At 43.0% G+C, this 24,839-nt stretch overlaps 1 protein-coding gene across 8 annotated transcripts in view; it reads left to right on the top strand.

Moving 5' to 3' along the window:
- Positions 1–24,839, top strand: part of MBNL2 (muscleblind like splicing regulator 2) — a 96,535-nt gene that overhangs the window by 21,314 nt on the left and 50,382 nt on the right. For all 8 annotated transcript variants that reach the window (XM_061630067.1, XM_061630070.1, XM_061630068.1 and 5 more), the window contains exon 2: positions 6,350–7,108. In XM_061630067.1, coding sequence (XP_061486051.1) covers positions 6,935–7,108 — 174 coding nt within the window. In that variant the 5' untranslated portion in view covers positions 6,350–6,934. The remainder of the gene's footprint in view (positions 1–6,349; positions 7,109–24,839) is intronic.

Here is a 24,839-nt window from a genome sequence, read left to right as displayed (position 1 = left end):
TTTAATAGCACTGTGGTCACTGCTCCCAATCGGTTCAACAACACTTACATCTCGCACCAGGTCCCGGTCCCCACTGAGGATTAAGTCCAGGGTTGCCGTCCCTCTGGTCGGTTCCATGACCAACTGGTCTAGGGAATAGTCATTTAGAATATCTAGAAACTTTGCTTCTTTGTCATGACTGGAACACATATGCAGCCAGTCTATGTCTGGGTAGTTGAAGTCACCCATTACTACCACATTTCCTAGTTTGGATGCTTCCTCAATTTCATATCTCATCTCAAGGTCTCCCTGAGCATTTTGATCAGGGGGACGATAGATCGTTCCCAGTATTAAGTCCCTCCTGGGGCACGGTATCACCACCCACAACGATTCTGTGGAGGAGTCTGCCTCTTTTGGGGTTTCGAGCTTGCTGGATTCAATGCCTTCTTTCACGTATAGAGCGACTCCGCCACCAATACGTCCTTCCCTGTCCTTCTGATATAGTTTATATCCAGGGATAACCGTATCCCACTGGTTTTCTCCATTCCACCAGGTCTCGGTTATGCTCACTATATCAATGCTCTCCTCTAAGACCAAGCACTCCAGTTCTCCCATCTTGGTTCGGAGGCTCCTAGCATTAGCGTACAGGCACTTGTAAGCAGTGTCTCTCTTCAAGTGTCTTTGGCACTTGTGGTTAGGCCTGTGGTAATTTTGCTCTTCTGAATTTATATCCTGTGCCCCTGCTCTCACAATGCGTACTTCTAGGCCTACCCCTTTTAAAATTTCATCATTTCTTTGGTTTTTATCCCAGGGGGGAGGTTTATTCCGAACCGGACCTTTCTCAGCTCCTGTCGGGTTTTCCCCCTCAGTCAGTTTAAAAGCTGCTCTGCTACCTTTTTAATTTTAAGTGCCAGCAGTCTGGTTCCATTCTGGTTCAAGTGGAGCCCGTCCCTTTTGTACAGGCCCGGCTTGTCCCAAAATGTTCCCCAGTGCCTAACAAATCCGAACCCTTCCACCCGACACCATCGTCTCATCCACGCATTGAGACTGCGAAGCTGGGCCTGTCTGGCTGGTCCTGCGCGTGGAACTGGTAGCATTTCAGAGAAAGCCACCTTGGAGGTCCTGGCTTTCAGCATCCTACCTAACAACCTAAATTTTGCTTCCAGGACCTCACGGCTGCATTTCCCCATGTCGTTGGTGCCAACGTGCACCATGACCACTGACTCCTTCCCAGCACTGTCTACCAAACTATCTAAACGACGGGCGATATCCGCAACCTTCGCACCAGGCAGGCAAAACACCTTGCGGTCTACACGCCCATCACACACCCCACTGTCTATGTTCCTAATGATCGAATCACCCACTACAAGGATCCCTCCACCCCCTTGAGATATATCCTCGGCACGAGAGGATAGCTGCTCATCCCCCAAGGAATGGGTCCCTTCTAAGGGATTGTTTCCCTCTTCCTCAGCTGGATGCTGTCCTTCCCCGAGACCATCGTTCTCCATGATAGCAGGAGAGCTATCATCGTTGGAGTGGGACACAGCTATAACGTCCCTGAAGGCCTCCTCCACACACCTCTCTGCCTCTCTCAGCTTTTCCAGGTCCGCCACCTTGGCCTCAAGGAAATGAAGTCGTTCCCGGAGAGCCAGGAGCTCATTGCACCGAGAGCACACCCACGACTTCTGTCCAACAGGCAGATAGTCGTACATGCTGCAGGCGGTGCAAAACACTGGAAAGCCCCCACACCCCTGCTGGCTTCTTACCTGCATAGTTTTGTTTAAGGTTTATTACGTCAATGGGTTGGAGACTGCGGTTTAGTTGAGGTCAGGGAACAGAAGGGCAGAGTGGGGGGCCCTGGCCTCCTTGCCCTGCTGCCGAACTCGCTCTGCTGCTTAACTCGCCTTGACGCTTTGTCAGCTGGGGCCTTGACGCTTCGTCAGCTGGGGCTGTGCATCAAATGACAAAGCTGGAAGTAAAAGCACCCTCAAACTATGAACCTGTTCTTTTAGGAGGAGTATAACATTGTCCAAAACAGATTGAATACCACCCACTTGGGCAGACAACCACCCATGAACAGTTCTTGCATCTTATCTGGATTAAATAGCACTCTATTGATTGTCGCCCATTTCATTGCCATGCTCAAGCACTGGTTCAGAACACCTACTGTCTCTCCTGCCTTAGATGAAAATGAGATGCAAACCTGGGTGGCACCAGCATATGGATGACATCTCAGCCATATCCCCAGTTTGCTGCTACAAGCAGTTTCATGCAGATGTTAAATAGTATGGGAAATAAAAGAGAATCTTTAGGATCCCCATGGCATAATTTTCACAGAACAGAGCAATAATCCTCCAGCGTGTCCTTTTCGTAAATGACCATCCAAGTAGGAGCAGAACCACTACAGTATAGTACTTAACCCCCTGCAACCCAGGTAGCCTATCCAGAACAATATAATGGACAATAGTATTGAAAAACACTGAGAGATCCAAGAGAACCGGCAGGGACGCACTTTCCCTGGCCTTGCCTTGGCAAAGAATACAGGACAACCACAGCAATTTCTGTTCCAAAACCAGTCTGATGGTAGCCGCATTTGTGACTTGGTGTGAATTTGGATCCTAATTGAAGGTAATCTAGTGTTTCGCTTCATTAAGAATGATTAATTCAGTCAAGGCTGATGCAGAAATTTCTGAGAATTACACAGCCCTAATGGAGAGAACAGTAAATCATCCAGGGAAACAATAGGCAGCATCCTCTGTAGATGGCTGCTTTGGGCTCCTAAGGACCTTTCATTTATTTCTTGTGGGCTCCCCCTCACTGGCAGTCAAAATACAACAACAGCTGCCTGATTCTGCCTAATGGTAGACCCTTACAGGTTCTCTAGTATGCTCAAAAACAAAGTTTGGAACTTATTGTGTTAGATGCTATTTTATGTAAAGTTTTGGCATTCTGCATGTCCGTTGCATGAGCATTGAGGATTTGTACTCTTAACTTTTCTTCCCCCACCCCCCTCCAGTGCCCTTTATAACACATTTTTAGCCACACGGTGGTATTCAGTTCAATGTTAGTGGATCCACTGAAGTTATTAGACATGACTAACTTAGATTCATTAATTTCAGTGGGTCTACTCTCCGTAGGACTTAGTTAAATACAACCCATAATGAGTGTGTGGGTAGTGGTAAAGGCTGCAAAACAGAGATTCATTTGATAGACAATGTTGTCTCTGGGTTGTATTCAGTGAGTCTACTCTGAGTAGGGCTAGCATTGAATATCACCCTCTGCTCTGATTTCTTTGATGGGCTGAAAATGTAGCACTTTCTGTTGCAAAGAAAAACTGAAGTCCTAAAATAAAAAAGAGTGCTTTGCTGGTTCTCTCCCCTCCCCCAGTATATTACAAGAGTCAATTTGTTTTTACCAAAAATGTTGAAATGTCACTGTCAAACCTAGTGTGGTACTTTAGGACAGTCAGAAATGTTTCATTCACATTTAGTTATCTATTGTGGCCGTTGAGGTGTTGCTGGCCTGCCCCAGATTATGGTGGAGGAAAAAGAGGGTTTACTAAAAAACCATAAATATGATACACCAAAAATTATGAACGTTATTGTATTTTCTTTTATTTCTTTCTTCATAAACAACTTTCTTCATAAAACAGCCCAACGCGTTTCGGCTTTTGTTAATAGCCTTCGTCAGGGGACTTTACTTCTCCTATTCACGTCTCTTTCTTACTGTTATTCACCTTGCTTTAACAAAAGCCGAAACGCGTTGGGCTGTTTTATGAAGAAGAAAGTTTTTTATGAAGAAAGAAATAAAAGAAAATACAATGACGTTCATAATTTTTGGTGTATCATATTTATGGTTTTTTAGTAAACCCTCTTTTTCCTCCACCATCAACTGTTCTTTGACCACCAACTGTACTTTTTTATCTGCCCCAGATTATGGTCAGGGGTGATGGGGCTTGTAGTCCAGCAGCATCTGGAGTATACTAGCCTTAGCCTTTGATGTTCTGAATTGTTGCTGGGGCGGGGTGAGGGGATGATTGCACAAGTTTTCTGTAAAAGGAAGAACTGCCCTTGATTTGTAAAAGGAAGAACCGCCCTTGATTTGTAAAAATACATTTTGCTCTTGTGTTTTGATACGTAAAGCACTTAAGTAAGTATTCAAACTCTCTGGACTGGTTCAGACATGATGTCAAACCGTGATTTGGCAATATATGAATGAAACGTTTAGAACCTTCAGGCTTGCGCACTTCCTCCTCTCCCTTTTGTGTGTGAAAACCCGTAAACTCTGGGTTGTGCCTGCCCTGCAAGTCAGGATTGGAAACCTAGTCTGCAAGAAAGGCACAAACCACAGACAAAATGTCAAACTTTGGTTTGTTGCAAATCGGAAAAAGAGGGAGACAGAGGGAATGCTGCTGTAGGTTTGGGGGCAGTCCTGATTAGGACTAACCATAATTTCCTGAGCTTGCATGCCATGGCAAGCTATGGTTATTGCAAACCATGAAAAGGAGAGGTGAAGCTGCACATATGGGAGATGGGACAGAAGAAAGACTGGCACAAACCTGTGGAACATTCCCAATCATGTGTTGATTAGGTGAGCATGACATCTGAATCTCAAACAACCCCTCCCTCAATCAGGCAAAGGTGAGTGAATTGGACCGCAAGAGAGTTCTTAGGGGAGTAAACAAAGGAGATGGGTCTTGGAGAGCCCAAATCCCTTAATAGTGCATTGAAACTGATGTGGGAGTTGGAATCTGTTCAGTCTCTTCCTCCTCCCCTTCCAGAGGTCTGCTGCAGCCCATGGTATATGGCGCCCTACAGAGGAGAAGCATAGCTTACCACCCCCAGGAAAGCCCCAGCCTAGTAGGGAGAGGTGCAGCCTCCCTGCCCTGTTGGTCAGGGACCAGATCAAGGCTTTAGCCATGGTGGGAAGGGATATTATGCTGGCAGAACAACATGTGATGAATTCACACTGTCATTATTGGAGTATAAGGGGTGCCTGCTCCTGTCATAGCAGATTTCAAAATACATTAACTAAGTTGACCCAGCATGCAATTGTCCAGCCTTGCATAAAGGAATTCTTTTCTGGGGAGTTTTTGCCATTGTAGCAGGCTGAGCCCACATCCTTTACAGCTGGTGGTATTTTTTTTTCCTTTCCTGCACGGCCAAAGCGCCACCAGTGCTATTGTAATATAAAGCCAGCTTTAAAGTAAACCTAATAGATTTCCTTAATAACCTCATTGCTATCCTGTAAATAGCATGAGGCACATTTTAAAAAACCACTAACCTCCCATATAGTAGCTAGTATATCAGTGTATCAGATTAAGTAATACTGGCTGGCAAGGAAGATGTGGTTCATTTTAATGAAATTGTTACTTGTAGGTCATCATTATAAAAAAGAAAGGGAATAAATAAACAAGGCTTGATCAGTCTTCAAGGAAAGTAGTCTTGCAAACTAATTACATCCATTTGATTCCTAGGAACACTTTTTGTCACCTTTTGCCTTGGTGTAAAGCAGCATTGCTTAACCATGCAATCCTTTTAGGCTTAATTCTGTGGGTCCAATCACAATATTTTATAGTGCAATTTACTTACGGTTGTGGGCTTCAGCTGTGCTAAGAGAGAAGGAACACTTTTTTCTGGAAGGAAAAAAGAAGCACATTCAGAAAAAAGTTTTTACTTGCGGAGGAAATGACAAGGGATAGCTGCAGAGAGTGATGTAAACAAAGGCTCCCTGCAGCCCTAAACATTGAACACAATGGAGATTACTTTGAATAAACGTGCATAGGATTGGACTGAACTTGACAAAACGATGAACTGGGAACTGTTACACAGCCTTCTGTATATGAAAAGTATTGATTTGCATTGTGTAAAGACTAGAATGGACAATTTTTGTTTTTTTATTTAATTTATTTATTTATTTATTTTATTTCATTTATAAACTATAATTTAAGAACATGTAGCTAGTACAGTCCCAAGATTGGGTGCCAAATGCATCAAAATATTAAAACCTTTGTCTTTTGTCTGCTTAATCAATATCTCCAAAGCCAGCCCAAACAGGTAAATATTAAATAAAAACAGAAAATGCTCACTTGTATTAGCAGTTCTGAAGGCAGAAAGCCTTACAACATATACTTATAGTGAAAGCAGCTAGGTAATAAAAAGTACTAGTGTTTTGAGCAAAACCTGTCTGTCATAAAAAGATGAAGAGATTAGCGTATTGTTCAATTTATACTCGGGTATTTTCTTTTACATAACCTTGGCTTTTAAAATATGTCACTCTGCAAGATGCAGCTAATGCAGTAAAGCCACTTGGATAGAAAAATAGGTAAGTTTAATGTTTTTTGAATAAAATTTCTGTTTTATTTTCACAGGTCCATGCATTATAAGTGCCTTTCTGAAGTCACTCATACAAGAAACATCTTGCCTGTTTTTTTAAAACAATCTCTGCCAGCTCTTACCTTGCATGTCATCTGTAGCAGTTTGCCAGCTGCTTGATACAAAACTGACTCAAGCATTTACAGAGCCTGAGGAAAATATTAGATTGGGCATGGGAACTGCTGAATGTGTAGCGCTTTCTGTGTAATCAATGCCAACAAAGAGGACACAGTGGGCTAAAATATTATCAAGGAGTGCCATTGTATGAAAATAAACTTTTTAACAAAACAGTGTCAACAAAACCATCAAGGGACTCAATTTTTTACAGCCAGAAATGCTACCAAGCATGAAAATTTTGCAACCAAAAGCCTACAAGTGGCACATATTGAATGAGGATTGACATGCTTTCTGATAAATAGTTGCTCATTCAGCTTTGTGTGCATTGGACTGTCTGAAGCATTTATTACATCATTGTTACTAGGAGCTATTTACATTGAAAAGGTTTTCCTGAATTGTTGGAGTTCAAAACTGGCGGTGATTTCATTAACAGCAACTCTGAAAATTTAAATCAGTTTTACACCATGGCTTTGAATGTTGCTCCAGTAAGAGATACAAAATGGCTGACATTAGAAGTGTGCAGGCAGTTTCAGAGAGGAACTTGTTCACGCTCTGATGAGGAATGTAAATTTGCACATCCACCCAAAAGCTGCCTGGTTGAAAATGGAAGAGTTATTGCCTGCTTTGATTCTCTAAAGGTAAGAAGTTAAATTTGCATGCACTATTTACGGCTTGAAAGAACAGTTCAGTAGGTAGTTTTTAAGATACTATTCTCATTAATAGTTGCAATGTAACTGACTTTTAGACCCAGTTTGATTGTGTTATTTTAAACTACTATTTAATGTGAACAAGCACTGTGCCCCAGTATGCTGCTGAAAAATTCCTCAGTTGCTCCTCCCCTTCCTCTGTTGCTGTTGCACTGGTGAGGAAACAGAGGCTGGCGTCATGTAACATGCAACCCAGAGCTCATAGTTTGTTTCCTTCAGACAAGCCACGGTTTGTACACCATGGTCATGCACATTAAACAATAGTTTAAAATAAGCTGTGGTTTAATGTGATGTGCAAACCAGCTCTTAGACTAAGTCTGAAAAGTAGTTGATTTTGTTTTGTCAAGCTATCTGAAATGGAAAAACGGCAATAGCAAACTTTGTCACTCCTTGCTTAGGTACCTATATACATATAAATCTAGAGCCTTGAATCGTGGATTCCAGGGCTTGAAGCATAGCCTAAGGCTGAAACCTATTCTGCTGAGCTGCTGTGGGCTCAGGTTCAGACCCCTATACAGGCCAAGAAGGAAATAAGAGTGTGCAGCATTGGCTGCATTCAGGACTCAGCCTGGATATCCGATGTGCTCTCCAGCTCTTTTATTTGAATAAAGGAAGCAGTTTTGCATGTGTACACACAGAGGAATGTGTGTAATGTTGCATCTTTTGTTCAAACCAATGACAACGTTTTTTTGCCTTGTGTGGTCTCTGTTTACTAGAACCCCCTCTACCCACAAGAGATTGCTGGTGTGTACATATAGGGGTGAAATGATCCAACTACATTTGGAGGGACATAAAAAGTTATTTCATAAGATGCAATCATAATTTCATTTCATTTTAAATTAATTGAAGCTTTTCTGTTTTGGACCCTGATTTAGAAAACCTAATGTGCAGTCACAAGGATCTCCCTCCTCCCTCCCTCCCGATGATTCGGTGCCAATCATCTGTTGAGGAGAAGATGGAGTCTGTCTCTCCCCCCCCCCCGTGATCTTTTGGGGGAGAATGGTGAGAGTGTCACACATAGCTGTATTTAGGGGCAGTGAGGGCAGCAAAAAAACAATATTTTGCTGCCACTATCAAATCATCAATCTGCCGCCTAGTGGAGCTCTTCAGAATTGTCCGGGGGCTATTACACGCTGTCCCCAAGGACATGTTAGAACCATCAGAGGCCTGCTGTAATGAATTTGCTAGGCACTTCCAGGATAAAATCTTTAGCATCCACCAGGACTTAGACTCCAATGTTATAGCAGGTGAATCAAGTGAGGTATCCAGAGCACAGCCGTGTCCTGATTTCTTGGATGAGTTTCAGTTGGTACAGCCTGAGGACATTGACAGGGTGGTTGGACAGGTTCGTGCAACCACTTCTGTGCTGGATCCTTGCCCTTCTTGGCTAATAAAAGCTAGCAGGAAAGGAACAGCCGGCTGGGCCAGGGAAGTGATTAATGCCTCTCTGTGAGAGGGGGTGATCCCTGGCTGCCTGAAGGAGGTGGTAGTGAGACCACTCCTGAAGAGACCTTCCCTGGACCCAGGAAATCTTAATAACTATAGGCCAGTAGTAAATGTTCCATTCCTGGGCAAGGTCCTAGAACAAGGAGTGGCAGGCCAGCTACATACACTCTTGGATGAGACTGATTATCTGGATCCATTTCAGTCAAGTTTCAGGCCTGCTTTTGGCCCGGAAACAGCCTTGGTTGCCCTGTATGATGACCTTTGTCGAGAGAGAGACTCTGCTGATTCTCCTTGATCTCTCAGCGGCTTTCGATATTATCGACCATGGTATCCTTCTGGGAAGACTGGCTGAGTTGGGAGTGGGAGGGACTGCATGGCGGTGGTTCCGCTCCTACTTGGCGGGTCGGCTCCAGAAGGTGGTGCTTGGGGAACATTGCTCGGCACCCTGGACTCTCCAGTATGGGGTTCCGCAGGGGTCAGTTCTGTCCCCCATGCTGTTCAGCATCTATATGAAACCGTTGGGTGCAGTCATCCGGAGCTTTGGACTGCATTGCCATCAATATGCTGATGACACGCAGCTCTATTTCTCCTTTTCATCTTCTTCGGGTGAGGCTGTCAATGTGCTGAACCGGTGCCTGGCTGCAACAATGGACTGGATGAGGGCTAATAAACTGAGGCTCAATCCAGACAAGGCTGAGATGCTGCTAGTGGGTGGTTCTTCTGACCGGATGGTGGATGTCCAACCTGTCCTGGATGGGGTTGCACTCCCCCTGCAGGAGCAGGTTCATAGCTTGGGGGTTTTCCTAGAACCATCTCTGTCACTTGAGGCTCAGGTAGCCTCAGTGGCACGGAGGGCCTTCTACCAACTTTGGTTGGTGGCCCAGCTGCGCCCCTATCTGGACAGGGATAACCTGGCTTTAGTTGTCCATGCTCTGGTAATCTCCAAGCTAGATTACTGCTATGCGCTCTATGTGGGGCTGCCCTTGAAGATGGTTAGGAAGCTGCAGCTTGTGCAAAATGCAGCAGCCAGATTGATAACAGGGACCAGATGGTTTGAACACATAAAACCGATTCTGGCCTGCTTGCATTGGCTGCCTGTATGTTTCCGAGTTCGATTCAAGGTGCTGGTTTTAACCTATAAAGCCTTACACAGCTTGGGACCACAATACCTGATGGACCGCCTCTCCCGACATGAGCCCACCCATACACTACGCTCAACATATAAGGCGCTCCTCCGGGTGCCTACTCGGAGGGAAGCTGGGAGTCTTGCAACAATGGAGAGGGCCTTCTCATTGGTGGCCCCCAAATTATGGAATGATCATCTTGACAAGGTGTGCCTGGCGCCAACACTGTTAACTTTTTGGCGCCAGGTCAAGACTTTCCTCTTCTCCCAGGCATTTTAGCATGTTTTTTTAAAATTGTTCTTAATTTTTTTTAAACTGTGTTTTTAAATTGTTTTTTGTGTTTTAAAATTTGTGTAGAGAGCTTTGGCTATGGGGTGGTATATAAATGAATGAATGAATGAAATGGCAGTGAGCATTCAGTCTGCTTGTGTCCATCCTGATTTCAGGATCAGGACTAAAGTGGAAATATGGGTTTCCCTCACTTTTGTGTACACAGAATCCTATCCAAAGAGGCAATTCTGTTTCTGCAAATTGTCCTTGCTGTATTAGGGCAATTATTTTAAGTTTAAAGATGAAGGCTAAAATCCTAAACATGGCAGAGCAATCCTAAACCTTGATCTGGAGGGGGCTTGGATGAGGTGGAGGGTTTGGATTCGAGCTCCACTGCCAGCGGGGAATCCCTGTCATCTAGGATCACCCCGTGTGCTTGCCCAAACTCTGAGCAAGCAGAAGCTAATGCCAGTGGTATCCCTGCATGCGGTAACTGTGACGTCCTTCCCTGGTTCTCCCTGTCAGGTTCCCACCTGCTTGTGGCTACTGCCTTTCACTAGGCACCACCAGGGATACCATCAGTCCAGACCGTCCTTTATATGGTTTCTTACTCCGCTCTAGCACAGATCTCACTAGATCCCCTTGCTAGGCAGCACCACCAGTCACGACCTATAACCAATACTCCCAGAGACTTTGCCTGAGTCTCTCTCTAGCTGGTTACTTTTGTGACTGCGTGCTTATGCTGTTCCCAACCCCCTTGTATCTTTATAGATAACGCATACAACTCTGGGTTGCTCTGGATACTTGAATTGTTATTATTCCTCCCTTCACCGCTGCCACCATTAGATACTGTTTCTGTTCAGCCTTGGTAATTACCTTCCCCTCCCTTCTGGTATGTATATCCCCCAGCCAAGGATCAGGCCTTTGGTAAACCAAATAAGTATTTATTAAATATCAGAAATAACAAGATTAGTTTTAGAATGTTTCACAAGCGTATGGTTTCATCTATTCCTGTTTTGTACTTGACTTATTATTAATCAGAACTCCAACTCCCTCTTTCTCCACGCTCCTGACCTCCACCCTCAAACACCTCTTTCTCCACACTCCTGACCTCCACCCTCAAACACCTCTTTCTCCACACTCCCAACATCCACCCAGATTCAACTGTCATTCTTCCATTTATACTCCCAGCCATTCAAACGCTCAGCCAATCATCCAGCATTCTACTGCTCATGTACTCCCCCTCCTCTTTCACTCCACTTACCATATGTCTTCTATATAAACAGCACTTACCATATTTACACTATAAGCAGGAACATCACAGTACCCAGTAGAAACTCCCCAAACAAGGAGGAATGGGGCTGGTCCAGCATAGGATTTACTGGATTCTGACGTGGGCCTGACCTGGGCCTCTTTGCTGCCCCAGCCTGGAAGCTGGAGTAGGGAAACAGCATTTTTTCCTGCCTCTACCTTACTCCCTGGGCAGCACGAGCAGCAGGAGTGTGGATGTGGCAATGGCTATGTTGCTGCCGACAAGTCCCGCTGCTGCCAGCCAGGGATTCCCTCTTTACTAAGAAGAAAGTTAAATTCAACTCAGTAGAATTTACTTATGAGAAAATATGCATAAGATTGGGATACACATTTTCCTACATGCATACAAATGGAAGCATCACACTGCAGTTTGCTTGGCCACAGAAGGTGGCCCTGTGAGCTACAGTGTGACAACCTGTGCACCCAGGCCATGTGCGGTGGGAGAGTGAGCATGTGAGGCATGTTCAAGCCTCTCCGGTCCCCACTCACTTCAGCGCTTCTTTTGTTCCACGGCTGCTTCCCCCTGGTGGCTCCAGGAGCAGCAGCAGTTGCAGGCCGCACAGCAGCCCAGGAAGCTCCATTCCTGCCCTGTGCCACTCTCCCAGCCAGGTAATTGGGTGGTGGCTGTGTAATAGCAGCAACAGTCGAGGAGGAAGAGATGGAAGCAGCAGCAGTTGTGCTTGGATGGAGAAAGGGGATGGAGGCAAGGCAGCCCAGTGGCTGCATTTGTCAGGGTGGTGGCACCTTCTCTTTCTTCTCCCCTCTGGTCTCCTCAGACACCATCTACACATGTGCACCCTCCTCACTCCAGCCCAATCTCGGCAGCAGGAAGGGCAGCCCAGGATTGCTGGGTTGGCCTGAGGTGACAGCAGCCACCATGCATCATGTGCCTGGAGGCACTGGGGTTTTGGCGAGGGGGTCGGGGTGCCTGGGGTTAGGTGGTAGGGGTGGTGCACGAAGTGTGCAGGGCAGAACCTCCTAGTCTATATAAAAGATGGCAACTGCAGAATAAGGATAAAGTACTTAAACTAAAGTGAAATTCATCCCCCTTAACCAGAAGTTTGCAGTTGATTTCAGTATTTGTTTTTTAGGGATTTATACCTTATCGTTCAAAATATTCCCATAACAGCTTACAAAAAGTTGAGATTACCAAAAAAAAAGTTAGAACAACCATGAAAATACCACAATTTAAAAGAGCAGCCAAAAAAACCAGAAATAAAACAAATACAAAGCAGCAAAAAAGCAATGTACAGAGGGTTACGAAGGCTGCTGCTGAAGTGACACCGATATAGGCTCCAGGCAAGTTTCCCTGGGGAAAGCATCCAAAAGTCGGGACATGACCGCCAAGTCTTCAATAAGTGAAACACATAGTAAGTGTTACAAAGCTAGAAGAAATCTAAACAAGGTAAATTGCCACAAAAGGTTTCAGATGAGTGGTATTGGATACTAAGGGTTCTAATGGGGGTTTGAATTAACTAAGAAGAGTGGAAATGTTAAAGATTTTCGTTGGAAGTAAGACCAGTGAATCCGAGAATACCTTTTAAAGCAGTGGTGGTGGTGATCATGTTAATGTGTGGGCCTAAGATGGGCCACAAGGCCATTTCTAGCAATTTCTGCCCACCCATCAATCTTCTGACACCATTTGACACCACTTGCCAATCATTTTGACCTGCCCCACCATTTTCTGTGGCTTTCCTTTACATTTTATGTAGTTTACCTGTTTTATGTGCAATTCTCTCAAAGACTAAGGGAGAATTGAACATAAAATACATAAAGGTGCAACATTACACACATTACATAGTTTTTAAAACATACATCCCCCCTCCTGTGATTTCTAGCAACTGGTGTAGTGAAAGCTCCTGTTTGTCCAGAGTAGTACCCAAAGACAAAGCCCCCCCCACTGTGACCCTGCAGGATTCATTGCCCTGGCTTTCCCTCCTTCTAGTCAACCTTTGTGGCATTAAAAAAGCCCTGTGCATCGTGAGCATCTGCAAAGTGCTGGATTTCTTGAACGTTCTTTACCCACCAGGCATTCTTAAGTTCTCTAGTTCTTCTTTGGACCTCAGCCTTTGCACTGGCATAGATTTTTTTTCTTAGCAGCTCAGTTAATGTCTTTCTGCCATATCTGGAAGGCTGTCCTTTTCTTGTTGATGATATGTTCAATCTCACTATCATTCTCATCAAACCAATCCTGATGTTTCTTAGTTTGGTATCCAATAGTTTGTTCACATGCTACAATAATTGATGTCTTCAGTTTAATCCAGTGTTCCTCAACATTTTCAGGGAGTTCCGTTGGTAGATGTTTCTTGAGAGTTGTTTGAAAGCAGGCTCGCTTAATAGGATCGTGAAGGGCTTCGATGTTCATTTTATGCCTTGGTTTTCTTCCTTGGAGCCTACGTTGAGGAACAATATTAATGGCCATAGTGGATCAAATTAATCGGTGATCTGTACAGCAGTCATCAGCACTCGTCATGGCCCTAGTGAGGAGAACATCATGACGATCTCTGGCACGTACAATTACGTAATCCAGGAGATGCCAGTGTTTTGACCGAGGGTGCTTCCATGCTGTTTTAAATTTATCTTTCTGGCAAAAGAGTGTGTTTGTAATAACAAGATTGTGCTCTGCACATTTAGTCAGAAGTAGAATTCCATTCCGGTTGCTATTGCCAACTCCTTTCCCAGTGGTTTCTGGCCATAAATCGAAATGACGCCCAACTCTTGCATTGAAATCGCCCAAGAGGATAATTTTATCCTCCTTGGGTATGTCTGATAAGATGGTGTCCAGCTGGTTATAAAACTTTTCCATGATGTCTTCATCAGCATCTAATGTTGGTGCATAAGCACTTAGAATAGTTGCCTGCTGGTTTTTGGCAAGTTTTAACCGGAGAGTTGAGAGTCGTTCATTAATGCCAATAGAAACTTCTGACAAGAGCTTCACAAGTAGGCAAAGCCATGTATTCATCGTTCTTCTTCAGGCAGTCCTTTCCAGAAGAAGGTGTAACCTCCTTTTTCTTCCTTCATTTGTCCTTCTCCTGCTTTTCGAGTTTCTTAGAGTGCTGTTATGTCAATATTAAAACGTCTCAACTCCCTCGCGATGATGGCAGTCCTACGTTCAGGACGTTCACTATCTGTATTGTCCAGCAATGTCCATATATTCCATGTTCCAAAGTTCATTTGTCTTTTCCGACCACTAAGTGGGGACCCCACTGGATGCAGTAATCCAGTCAGAAAGAGAGATGAGGCAGACTATATTTAGGGCACCTTTTCTAGCCCCCTCCCCATACGGGGTGAGCAGAGTGGATCCTGAGTAGGACTGCTCAGTCGTGGATATAGCTGCCGAACTACTCAACTGCCTCAGTCCTTGAGCCAGGATGACTGAGTCTGTATCCAGCAGCCATGTGCCAGTCCATGACTAGGGGCTTCCAGATTTCACAGTCCTGCCCCTGTTGCCATTCGCCTATCGCCATGGGACGTTTGGTTTGGTTTGGTTGGAAGACGCCTATGTGAATTTGTTTTATGTGGGGAGATCGATGCACGACGATCAACACACAATCTTGACAGAAAAAGGCTTTGCTCCAGTGGCATGGATACCACGACGCTTGGAAGTCTTTTATCTGCTGCAGCCTTCATTCGCCTTCACAGCCGTTGTAACACACACTTTGTTATCCTCCACCTGTTCTGCCGTTGAGGACTTTCTTGGATTGTTCTTTGGTTCCTCTCCCTAGACCTTACCGCCATGGGTGACCCTGCTGGGACTACATGACTCCTGACGGCATCGCTCACAGGGTTCATTGGAACACGAAGCCTACCGTGCCAGTGCCATATCCCACATTAATGCCTTGTCAGATGTATAGACTGGGAAGATGCTAATTTTTGTTTGTGTTAACAACACATAAGCATCCTTCAGCTATGTTTCCAGGGTAGATTACATAATAATTAAATATACAAAATTATGCACGCACATTTTAAAAGCCCAGGAAAATTAAAAATTTCCTGTTTAAGAACAACAAGCAGGTGAGCTTTCCTGGAGGAAGACATTCCTCAAGAAGGCCCTCTCTGTGTTCACCACCCACCTCACCTCAAGTGACAGGAGAATCCTAAGGACAGCCCCTGAAGGCAACCACAATGTACAAGTAGTTCGATATGGAAACAGGCATTCCTTAGTTTAAGATACCTGTTTTGTGCTTTAAAGGTAAGCATCAGCACTTTGAATTGTGCTGGTAAATGGACCCAGAACCCACTGATGTTCTTTAAGTATCAATGAGATGTGTTTCCAACAACCAACTTTAGTTAGTAGCCTAGAGGCTGTATTTTGCAGTTTCTGTGCAGCTTTAAAATACAGCCTTGTGTAGTCAGTCCTAGACTTTATGATGGCATGGATAACAGTGGTTGGGTTATCTCTGTCCAGGAGAGGTCATAGCTGGCGCACCAGCCTCAGCTGATGAAAGATGCTCCATGAGCAGAGGTCATTTGGCCCTCTAGTGACAAAGTTGGATTTAGGAGCATCCCTAGACTGGGAATATGAACCTTTAGGAAAAGTGCAACTCCATTCAGAACAGACTGAACACCATTTGCCTGACCAGATGAGCCCCTTACCATAGCCTCTGTGAGACATAAGGGGATATACATTTTAAAAAATAAAATAATAGAGCTTCTATCCAGGCCTATAGCTGGGAGGGGGACAAATGGGGGTGCCGTCCACCCTAGAGCTGTGCTTACCCCCCAGGATTTTTTTGGAGAAGCTGTCTTCTTTTTAATTTGTGACATGACATATAACGATAACCTCCATTTAAAGAATGATAGCTTGTTTTCAGAACAGGAGCAATTGAAGAATAGGATCCTCTGAAAATTCAGTGAATGAGGTGGAACAAATGCACAAAAGCCTCATCTGGAAGATCCCGCACAAGACTGCTCACTCCAGACTTTCCCTGCCTGAGGGTGGATTTTTCATGATCATAAGCGCCCTATAATTACTTAAGTAATCCTGGGGAAAAACACAAGCCAGTATTGTAACATGACCCTTGAAGAGTTAATATTAGAACTTTGTATTGTGGTGTAGTGGTTAGAATGTTGGACTACGACCCTGGAGGCCAGGGTTCAAATCCCCAAACAGCCATGAAGCTCACTGGGTGACCTTGGGCCAGTCACTGCCTCTCATCCTCAGAGGAAGGCAATGGTAGACCACCTCTGAATACCACTTACCATGAAAACCCTATTCATAGGGTTGCCATAAGTAGGAATTGACTTGAAGGCAGTTCATTTCCATTTCTTAATTATGGGCTATAGTTAGACTCTACCCTGTGGACTTCCCTTTGCTCTGCTTTTCATTTTCATTTTCAGTTGTGTTGTCTACCTAGCCAGCAATAAAGAAGCATGTTTCTTTTCTTGCAGTAAGAAGTAACTGTTTGTTTATTCTGCAGTTATTATAATGAGTTGAGCAGGATTGGCTCCTTATTGCTAAAGGGTGAAATAAAGGCAACTTAAAATGATCTGAAAAAATGGCTTCCCTTTACTCACTATACCTACAATCATAGTAGCTTGAATGGGTCTGTGATTGTATATTAATAAACAAACTAGTAGCTATTTTTTTCTTTTTCTTGTTTACTTGATGGCAAAGGTTGAATACAGCCTTAGAGGAGTAGAAATATTGCACTCACTATACCCACAATCATAGTAGCTATTTTTTTTCTTGATTACTTGATGGCAAAGGTTGAAGACAGCCCTAGAGTAATAGAAATATTGCTGTGTACTACAGTTAGATAGCTGGCTGGCTGGACATCTAGGCTGTACCTCAGGCCTAATTTCTGATTTTCCCAATATGTGCAGCTCAGCATGAGACCTTTTCAGGGTTTCTGGACAGAAAAATCAAACCATTCCTATTGCATTCCACAATTAGTTTCCAATTGCTTTTTTTGCCCTTTATATAGCAGCCAGTTTAAATGTTTTCCCTTGATTGTCAAAACAGAAGGAAAATCTAAAAGCCAGGAACAAGACTAGAAAGAACTCTTAAGGAGGAATTCACAAACATACTCTGTAGTATTTATTTTTTTCCTCTGCTCTTCCTTAAACATGTAGTATGGACAAGTTTGTTTTTCAGGTGGAATCTAAAATTGAGATACCTAATGTAGCATGAAAGCCATGCTCAGGAGCTCACTGTCTTTACCAAAAGTAATTCAGTTCATGAAGATTCAGGACACAGGGACAGACCACAGGTGAAACAGGACTTGTAGCCAGGAGTGTAGTGAGTCTAATGCACCATGTTTTTTCTGCAAACTTGCAGAGGAACTGTTTACTTGAAATTCCTTCAAATATGTTACTTTCAAAAGCCAAGATTGCTAAGTTGGCTTCTTCTGCTGTCTTCAGGTAGCAAATGTGGCTACACAAAAAGATGAGATGACCCGAAAACAAAACAAAAAAGGACACATACAGGAAGTAGAAGGAAGTCCAGGCCACAAAGGAAGAGTACAGACAGGTATCACAGAATTGCGGGGATGTTAGGAAGTCTAAAGCTGAGAATGAGCTGAGGTTAGTGATGCTAAAATCAACAAAAAAAAGCTTTCTTCAGGTACACATAGAGTAAAATATAGAGAAAAGAAATGGGTGGTACAGCTACTCAGTGAGGATGGCAAAACGATAACAGATGACAAAAGGCAGAAGTGCTCCATTCCTGCTTTATTCTCCTATTTCCTACAGTATTGTCCTAAAACAGGGTCTGTAACTCTCCTGACAAACATGAAGTACAAGTTGAAGGGGCAGGATTGCCCCTTGAGATTGATAGACAAATAGCCAAGGAATACCTAATTACTTTGCACGAGTTCAAATCTCCAGGGCCTAATGAACTGCTTCCTTAGAGTATGGAAGGAACTAACTGTAGAACTCTCTGAATCACTGGCTTATCTTTATGGAAATAGTGGAGAATGGGTGAAGTGCTGGATGACTGGAGGGCTAATGTCCCTATCTTCATAAAAGGCAAAAAGGAGAAACCTGAGAACTATAGACCAGACAGCCTGACATTGATCCCTGGGAAAATTCTGGAGCAGATTATAAAGCATTTGATCTGTAAGCACCTTGAAAACAATGCAGTGATTACTAAAAGCCATCATGGGTTTATCGAGAACAAATCTTGCCTGACTAATCCTATCTCATTTTTTGTTTGGGTAACCTTCCTGGTAGACTGTGGGAATGCTGTGGACATAATATATCTCGACTTCAGCAAAGCTTTTGACAAGTTGCCCCATGATATTCTGATTAGCAAACTGACTAAATGTAGGCTGAACAGCTATCAGGTGGATCCACAGTTGGCTACAGAATTTTACTTAAAGAGTTGTTGTCAATGGTTCCCTCTCAAACTGGGGGGAGGTAATGAGTGGGGTACCGCAGGGCTTGGTCCTGAGCCCAGTGCTCTTCAACAGTTTTATTAATGACTTGGATGAGGAGATGTAGGGAATGCTTATCAAATTTGCAGATAATAAAAATTAGGGAGGGATAGATAATACCCTGGAGGACAGAAATAAAATTCAAAGTGATCTTGATAGAATAGAGCATTGGGCCGAAAACAACAGAATGACATTTAACAGGGATAAGTGCAAAGTTCTTCGTTGTGTTGTTATGTACCTTCAAATCAATTACAACTTATGGCGACCCTATGAATCGGTAACCTCCAGTAACATCTGTTATAAACCACCCTGTTCAGATCTTGTAAGTTCAGGTCTGTGGCTTCCTTTATGGAATCAGTCCACCTCTTGTTTGGTCTTCCTCTTTGTCTACTCCCTTCTGTTTTTCTCAGCATTATTGTCTTCTCACTATCTGTCCAAAGTATAACCTCAGTTCCATCATTTTAGCTTCTAATGATAGTACTACTTAATTTGTTCTAACACCCAATTATTTGTCTTTTTCACAGTTCATGGTATCCGCAAAGCTCTTCTCCGACACCACATTTCATATGAGTTGATTTTTCTCTTCTCTGCTTTTTTCACTGTCCAACTTCCTTACATCAAGATCAGGAATACCATGGTGTGAATGATCCTGACTGTAGTGTTCAGTGATACATCTTTGCAATTGAGGACTTTTTCTAGTTCTCTCATAGCTGCCCTCCCTAGTCCTAGCCTTCTCCTAATTTCTTGCCTGTTGTCTCCGTTTTGGTTAATGACCATGCCAAAGTATTGCTAATCCTTGATAAGTTCAATGTCCTCATTGTCAACTTTAAAGTTAGATAAATCTTCTGTTGTCATTAATTTAGTTTTTATGATGTTCACCTGTAGTCCTGCTTTTGTGCTTTCCTGTTTAATTTACAACAGCATTTCAAATCATTACTGATTTCTGCTAGTAGTATGGTATTGTCCGCAATATAGCTTAAATTATTGATATTTCTCCCTTCAGTTCTCACACCTCCTTCAACTTGGTCAAATCCTGCTTTCCGTATACTATGTTCTGCATATAGATTAAACAAATAGGGTGATAAAATACACCCCTGTCTCACACCCTTTCCAATTGGGAACCAATCGGTTTCTCCGTATTCTGTGCTTACAGTAGCCTCTTTTCTAGAGTATAGGTTGCACATCAGGACAATCAGATGCTATTCTTTCTGTTCTATTATCCAACATATGTTTGCGATATGATCTCTGGTACCCTTCCTTTTCTAAATCCAGCTTGAAAATCTGGTTTTCTCGCTGCATGTATGGTAAGAGCCTTTGTTGTAGAATCTTGAGCATTACTTTACTTGCATGGGATATTAAGGCAATAGTTTGATGATTACTGCATTCCCTGGGATCCCCTTTCTTTGGAATTGGGATATATATTGACCGCTTCCTGTCTGTGGGCCGTTGTTTTCTTTTCCATATTTCTTGACAATTTTTTTTCAAAATTTGGACAGATTCAGTCTCAGTAACTTATAGCAACTCTGTTGGTACACCGTCTGTTCCTGGTAATTTGTTTCTTCCAAATATTTGAAGAGCAGATTTCAACTCACATTCTAAAATTTCTGGTTCTTCATCATACTGTTCCTCCATGAATGAATCTGTCATCGTTGCATCTCTTATATAGTTCTTCAGTATATTGTTTCCATCTTCCTTTTATTTCATCTCAGTCAGTCAATGTGTTTCCCTGTTGATTATTCAACATCCCTACTCTTGGTTTGAACTTCCCTTTAATTTCTCTAATCTTTTGGAATAAGGTTCTTGTTCTACCTTTTTTGTTGTCTTCTATTTCTATATAATAACTATTGCAATAGTTCTCTTTGTCCCTATGTACTAGTCACTGTATTATTGCATTTACGGTACAGACCGTGTTTCTATCTCCTTTTACTTTTGCTTTCCTTCTCTCTTTAACCATTTAAAGAGTTTCTTCAGTCATCCATTGAGGTCTTTCTCTCTTTTTAAGTAGAGGTATTGTCTTTTTGCATTCTTCCTTGATAATGTCTCTCACTTCAATCCATCGTTCTTCTGGTTCTCTATCAACTAAGTTTAAAGCCTCAAACCTGTTCCTTATTTGATCTTTATGTTTTTCTGGGATGTTATTTAAATTGTATTTTTGGCATTATGATGGCTTTGTTCTTCTTCTTTAGCGTTACTCTGATTTTCGATATTACCAGGTCATGATCTGTACCGCAGTCTGCTCCTGGTTTGGTTTTCACAGAAAGTATGGAACTTCTCCATCTTCTGCAACCAATTATATAATCAATTGGATTCCTATTATTGACCATTTGGTTGTCAACATGTACAGTCATCTTTTTGGTTGCTCAAAAAATGTGTTGGCAAGAAACAAATCATTGGCTTCACAGAATTCAATAAGTCTTTCTCCTGCTTCATTTCTGTCACCTAAGCCCCATTTCCCCACAATTCCTAGTTCTTCTCTGTTCCCTGCTTTTGCATTCCAGTCCTCCAAGATTATCAGCACGTCTTATTTTGTTGTGTGATCAATTTCTTCCTGTACTTCTGCATAAAATCTCTCCAGTTCCTCTTCTTCTGCGTTTACTGTTGGAGCATAGACTTGGATGGTTATATTAATAGGTTTCCCGGACTCATTGATATCACTCGCTCAGACCTTGCATTGTAGGTCCTAATTGCTTTTGCTACGTCACTTCTCACTATTAAAGCAACCCGTTCCTTCTTAATTTCTCATTTCCTGCATACGATATTTTGTAGTTGCCTGATTGAAAATGTCCCATTCCTGTCCATTTTAATTCACTCACGCCAAGTATTGTAATGTTGATGCATTTTTTGCTTGACAATTTCTAACTTTCCCTGGTTCACGCTTCTCATATTCCATGTTGCTATTGTGTACGTCATACAACTCTGGATTCTCCTTTCAAATCTGTGCGCATCAGCCTCTGGGCTTCCTTTCGGCTTTGACCCAGCGGCATCATTAGTCACAGCGCTACTCGTACTTGTCCGTTGTTCTTCCCCAGTAGCTTGCTAAGTGCCATCTGACCTGGGGGTCTCATCTTCCAGCAATTTCTCGTGTTGCATTTTGGATACTCTGTTCATAGAGTTTTCGTGGTAAGAGATATTCAGAGGTGGTTTACCATTGCCTTCCTCTGAGTTTGCATGCATCTTAGTCTGGTGTCTCAGCTTTGACCATTCCCCCTTGGGTGCCCCTGCTGAGAGTCTAGCCTCTTGGTCTAGACTCCTGATGGCATTGCTCTCAGCTTCTTCAACACTCTCAAACCCCCTCACCACGTTAAAGTGTGCATCCTAGAGGGGATAATATTCATCAATGTATTTAGTAGGAGAGGGGTTTTTTCCACAGCTGTAGCATCTCTTGAAGTAGAAACGTCAAGATATAAAGACACATTCACAGGCTTGTAACAGCTTGTCTTAGTAATTATAGAGTTGTTTCAAATTGTAGTCTTCCATTAACAGCAGAGTCTGTCATCTTACATTGAAATGAGCAATTAAGTATACAACTTTGTAATATATTTGGTTGTTTTAAGAGAACTGCAAAATACAACAATATGTTTGCCTCTCCTTTTTAAGTTTGGGATAGTACTGTTTTTATTGCTGAACATTCATTAAGAGAAATGATATAATCCTTTCAGCACAATAATTGATTTACAGCACAATCCTGTACGTGTTTACTCACTAGTAAGCCTCACTGTGTCGAGTGGAACTTACTCTCTAGCAAGTGTGTTAAAGATTATAGTTTTAAAGTATTCTTTTAAAGTTTTAGGGAGCCCCCAGAGCAAATATGTATATAAACAATAAGGGGTGGAGAATAAAAATGGCAGTACATATATGTGATGTCCTCATATCCAGTGCCAGTGCCAGAGGGTTGCCAGGTTGGGCCCTGGCGGAGGGCCCCTTTGGCTCAGAGGGGCCCCAAAGGGCCCTTCCTTAGGATGGGAGGGTGGCGCTCCCATTCCATGATCCACAGTAGTGTTGGGTCCTGCAAACCGACCCTGCCGTGGACCACAGATAGGGACCTCAGAGGCGTCCTCCACAATACAGACAGTGCGGGTTTCTATAAGCCCACCTGCACACCCCACCTACCTCTCCTGTTAGTGTGAATGCCGTGTGCACTGTGTGCGCATGTCTGCCATCATCCAAGATGGCAGCGGGGGCTTCTGTAAGGGACTGATGTCCTCACTGCCATCTTGGTTGATGACAGGCATGCGCACATGTCATTCACATGACATGAGAGGTAGGTGGGGCACACAGGCGGGCTTATTAGCCCTGTGCTCCCTGTATGGGGTGGTGGTGTGCTACAGCGGCATGGGCCCAGGGCAGGCTGGTGCCCAAGGGCCCAGTCATGCTTGATGCCAGCACTGCTCATATCCAAACAGTTAGATATGAGTTTTGTTGATTTTCCTAGGAATGCTGGAAATATTATGAGTACATCTAAGGAATTTCTAAGTTCTGCTTCATAACTACTGATTTATTCCTGATTACACAGTGAGCACACCAAGAATTAAATTTCATGGCTTTTGACTGACAATGCAAGTCCTGCTGTTTAGTGGTGTTTATCATAGTAAGTATGTTTAGGATTGCCATTTGCATACTTCAAAACTCAACACACTAGAGGACAGTATTAAGGTGGCTGAGGTGCATTAAGGTTATTATGTTGCCTGCACTTACTATCTGCTGGTAAACCGGACTTGTGACTATTTATGCAGGGCTATAAGGAGGGATAGAAGCATCTAAATTAATAAAATAAAGGTCCTTGGAGCAGCTCTCTTTCTTGCTGTCACACATGCAGGGCTTTAAAAACATTTTCTTTTAAAAGGGTCTCAGGACAAAGGCTTGGAGAAGATGGGAAAGGGTGCAGAAATTAATAATTAACCATGATTGCAATGCTATGCATGCTTCCCTTGGAGTAAACTCAGTTGAAAATGGTTTGAGTAGACATATATAGGATTGCACTGGGGCAGAGCAATCCTAATAAAGAGCCAGGGAAGTTAAGAATGGTGGATGCACCACTGCATCTGAAGCCCTGCTAAGTGATGAGTGGTTTTTTTGCTGCAGATCCAAAGTCTTCACTACCCTGCACCAAAACATCCAATTTGGGGGTTTTCCACTGGGTAGTGTCAGCAGGAGGATCACCAGCAAGGATTACCATACGCTTGGGCTGATCATCTGCTTGGGCCTCCACCACAGCAGAGATCTCTGTGTCAGTTGTTTTCACCTCTGCTGGTGAAAAGGTGACTGTGCTGCATCCTCACCACCACCACTACTTCCGGGGGTGGATGGATAGGACTGCAGCCTAAATATTTAAAGCAGTAGTATTTATTTATTAATCTCCTAAATACAATTTGCAAGTGATTTAAAGTGTAATCCTTAGCATTCTTGCTTAGAAGCAAGGCCCACTGAAATTCTGATAGGATTTTAATTCATGCTGGATACTAGACAATAAATCCTGACTCACTAGTCCAGTCTCAATTTGTAGATCTCTCTGTGTATAAAATTAGGTTGCGACAGTTCTGTCGCTGGAATAGAAATAATCTGTAGTAATCATTTGCAATGACATGTTAACGAGAACGGTTTCTCCCCTCTCCCCAAGGAACATCCAAGTACAATTATTCTTTTCTTTTATGAAAAGCGAAGCCCTTGAAATCCTTACCAAAGCAGGATTGGTTCTGCCCTCCAACTCAGATGTTGCCTAGTGATCAAGCAATGTGAATATTTTCTTCTGATGGATTGTACTCATCCATCACAACTTTGCTACCACACACTTGATATAAGACAAGGAAAGAAAAGATTTCACCCAAGTAAAACAGTTATTTTTTAGAATACATGTAGTTTCAAAAGCATTATGAAAAGTTAAAAACACAAAGGACTAATGATGAATCACAGCTTAAGTTTTGTTATATTTTTAACCTACATATCTTTCAGATCAATACAGATCTGAAGTGCCATGGCAATTTCGATCGCTCTATGAGGTGCATGTCAGAAAGAGAAGATTGAAACAAATAATCCTGTCATCTTAGTTGTAAGAGAATAGGACTGTGGCAGGAAAGATAATTAGAAATATGCATTTGCTGTATATAGCAATGCTGTGGCCATCTTGAATGTAAAAAT

This window comes from Rhineura floridana, chromosome 5 (genome assembly GCF_030035675.1).
Source record: "Rhineura floridana isolate rRhiFlo1 chromosome 5, rRhiFlo1.hap2, whole genome shotgun sequence".
In the NCBI taxonomy this organism is placed as follows: Eukaryota; Metazoa; Chordata; class Lepidosauria; order Squamata; family Rhineuridae; genus Rhineura; species Rhineura floridana.
This window is presented reverse-complemented; position numbering and strand designations above follow the sequence as displayed.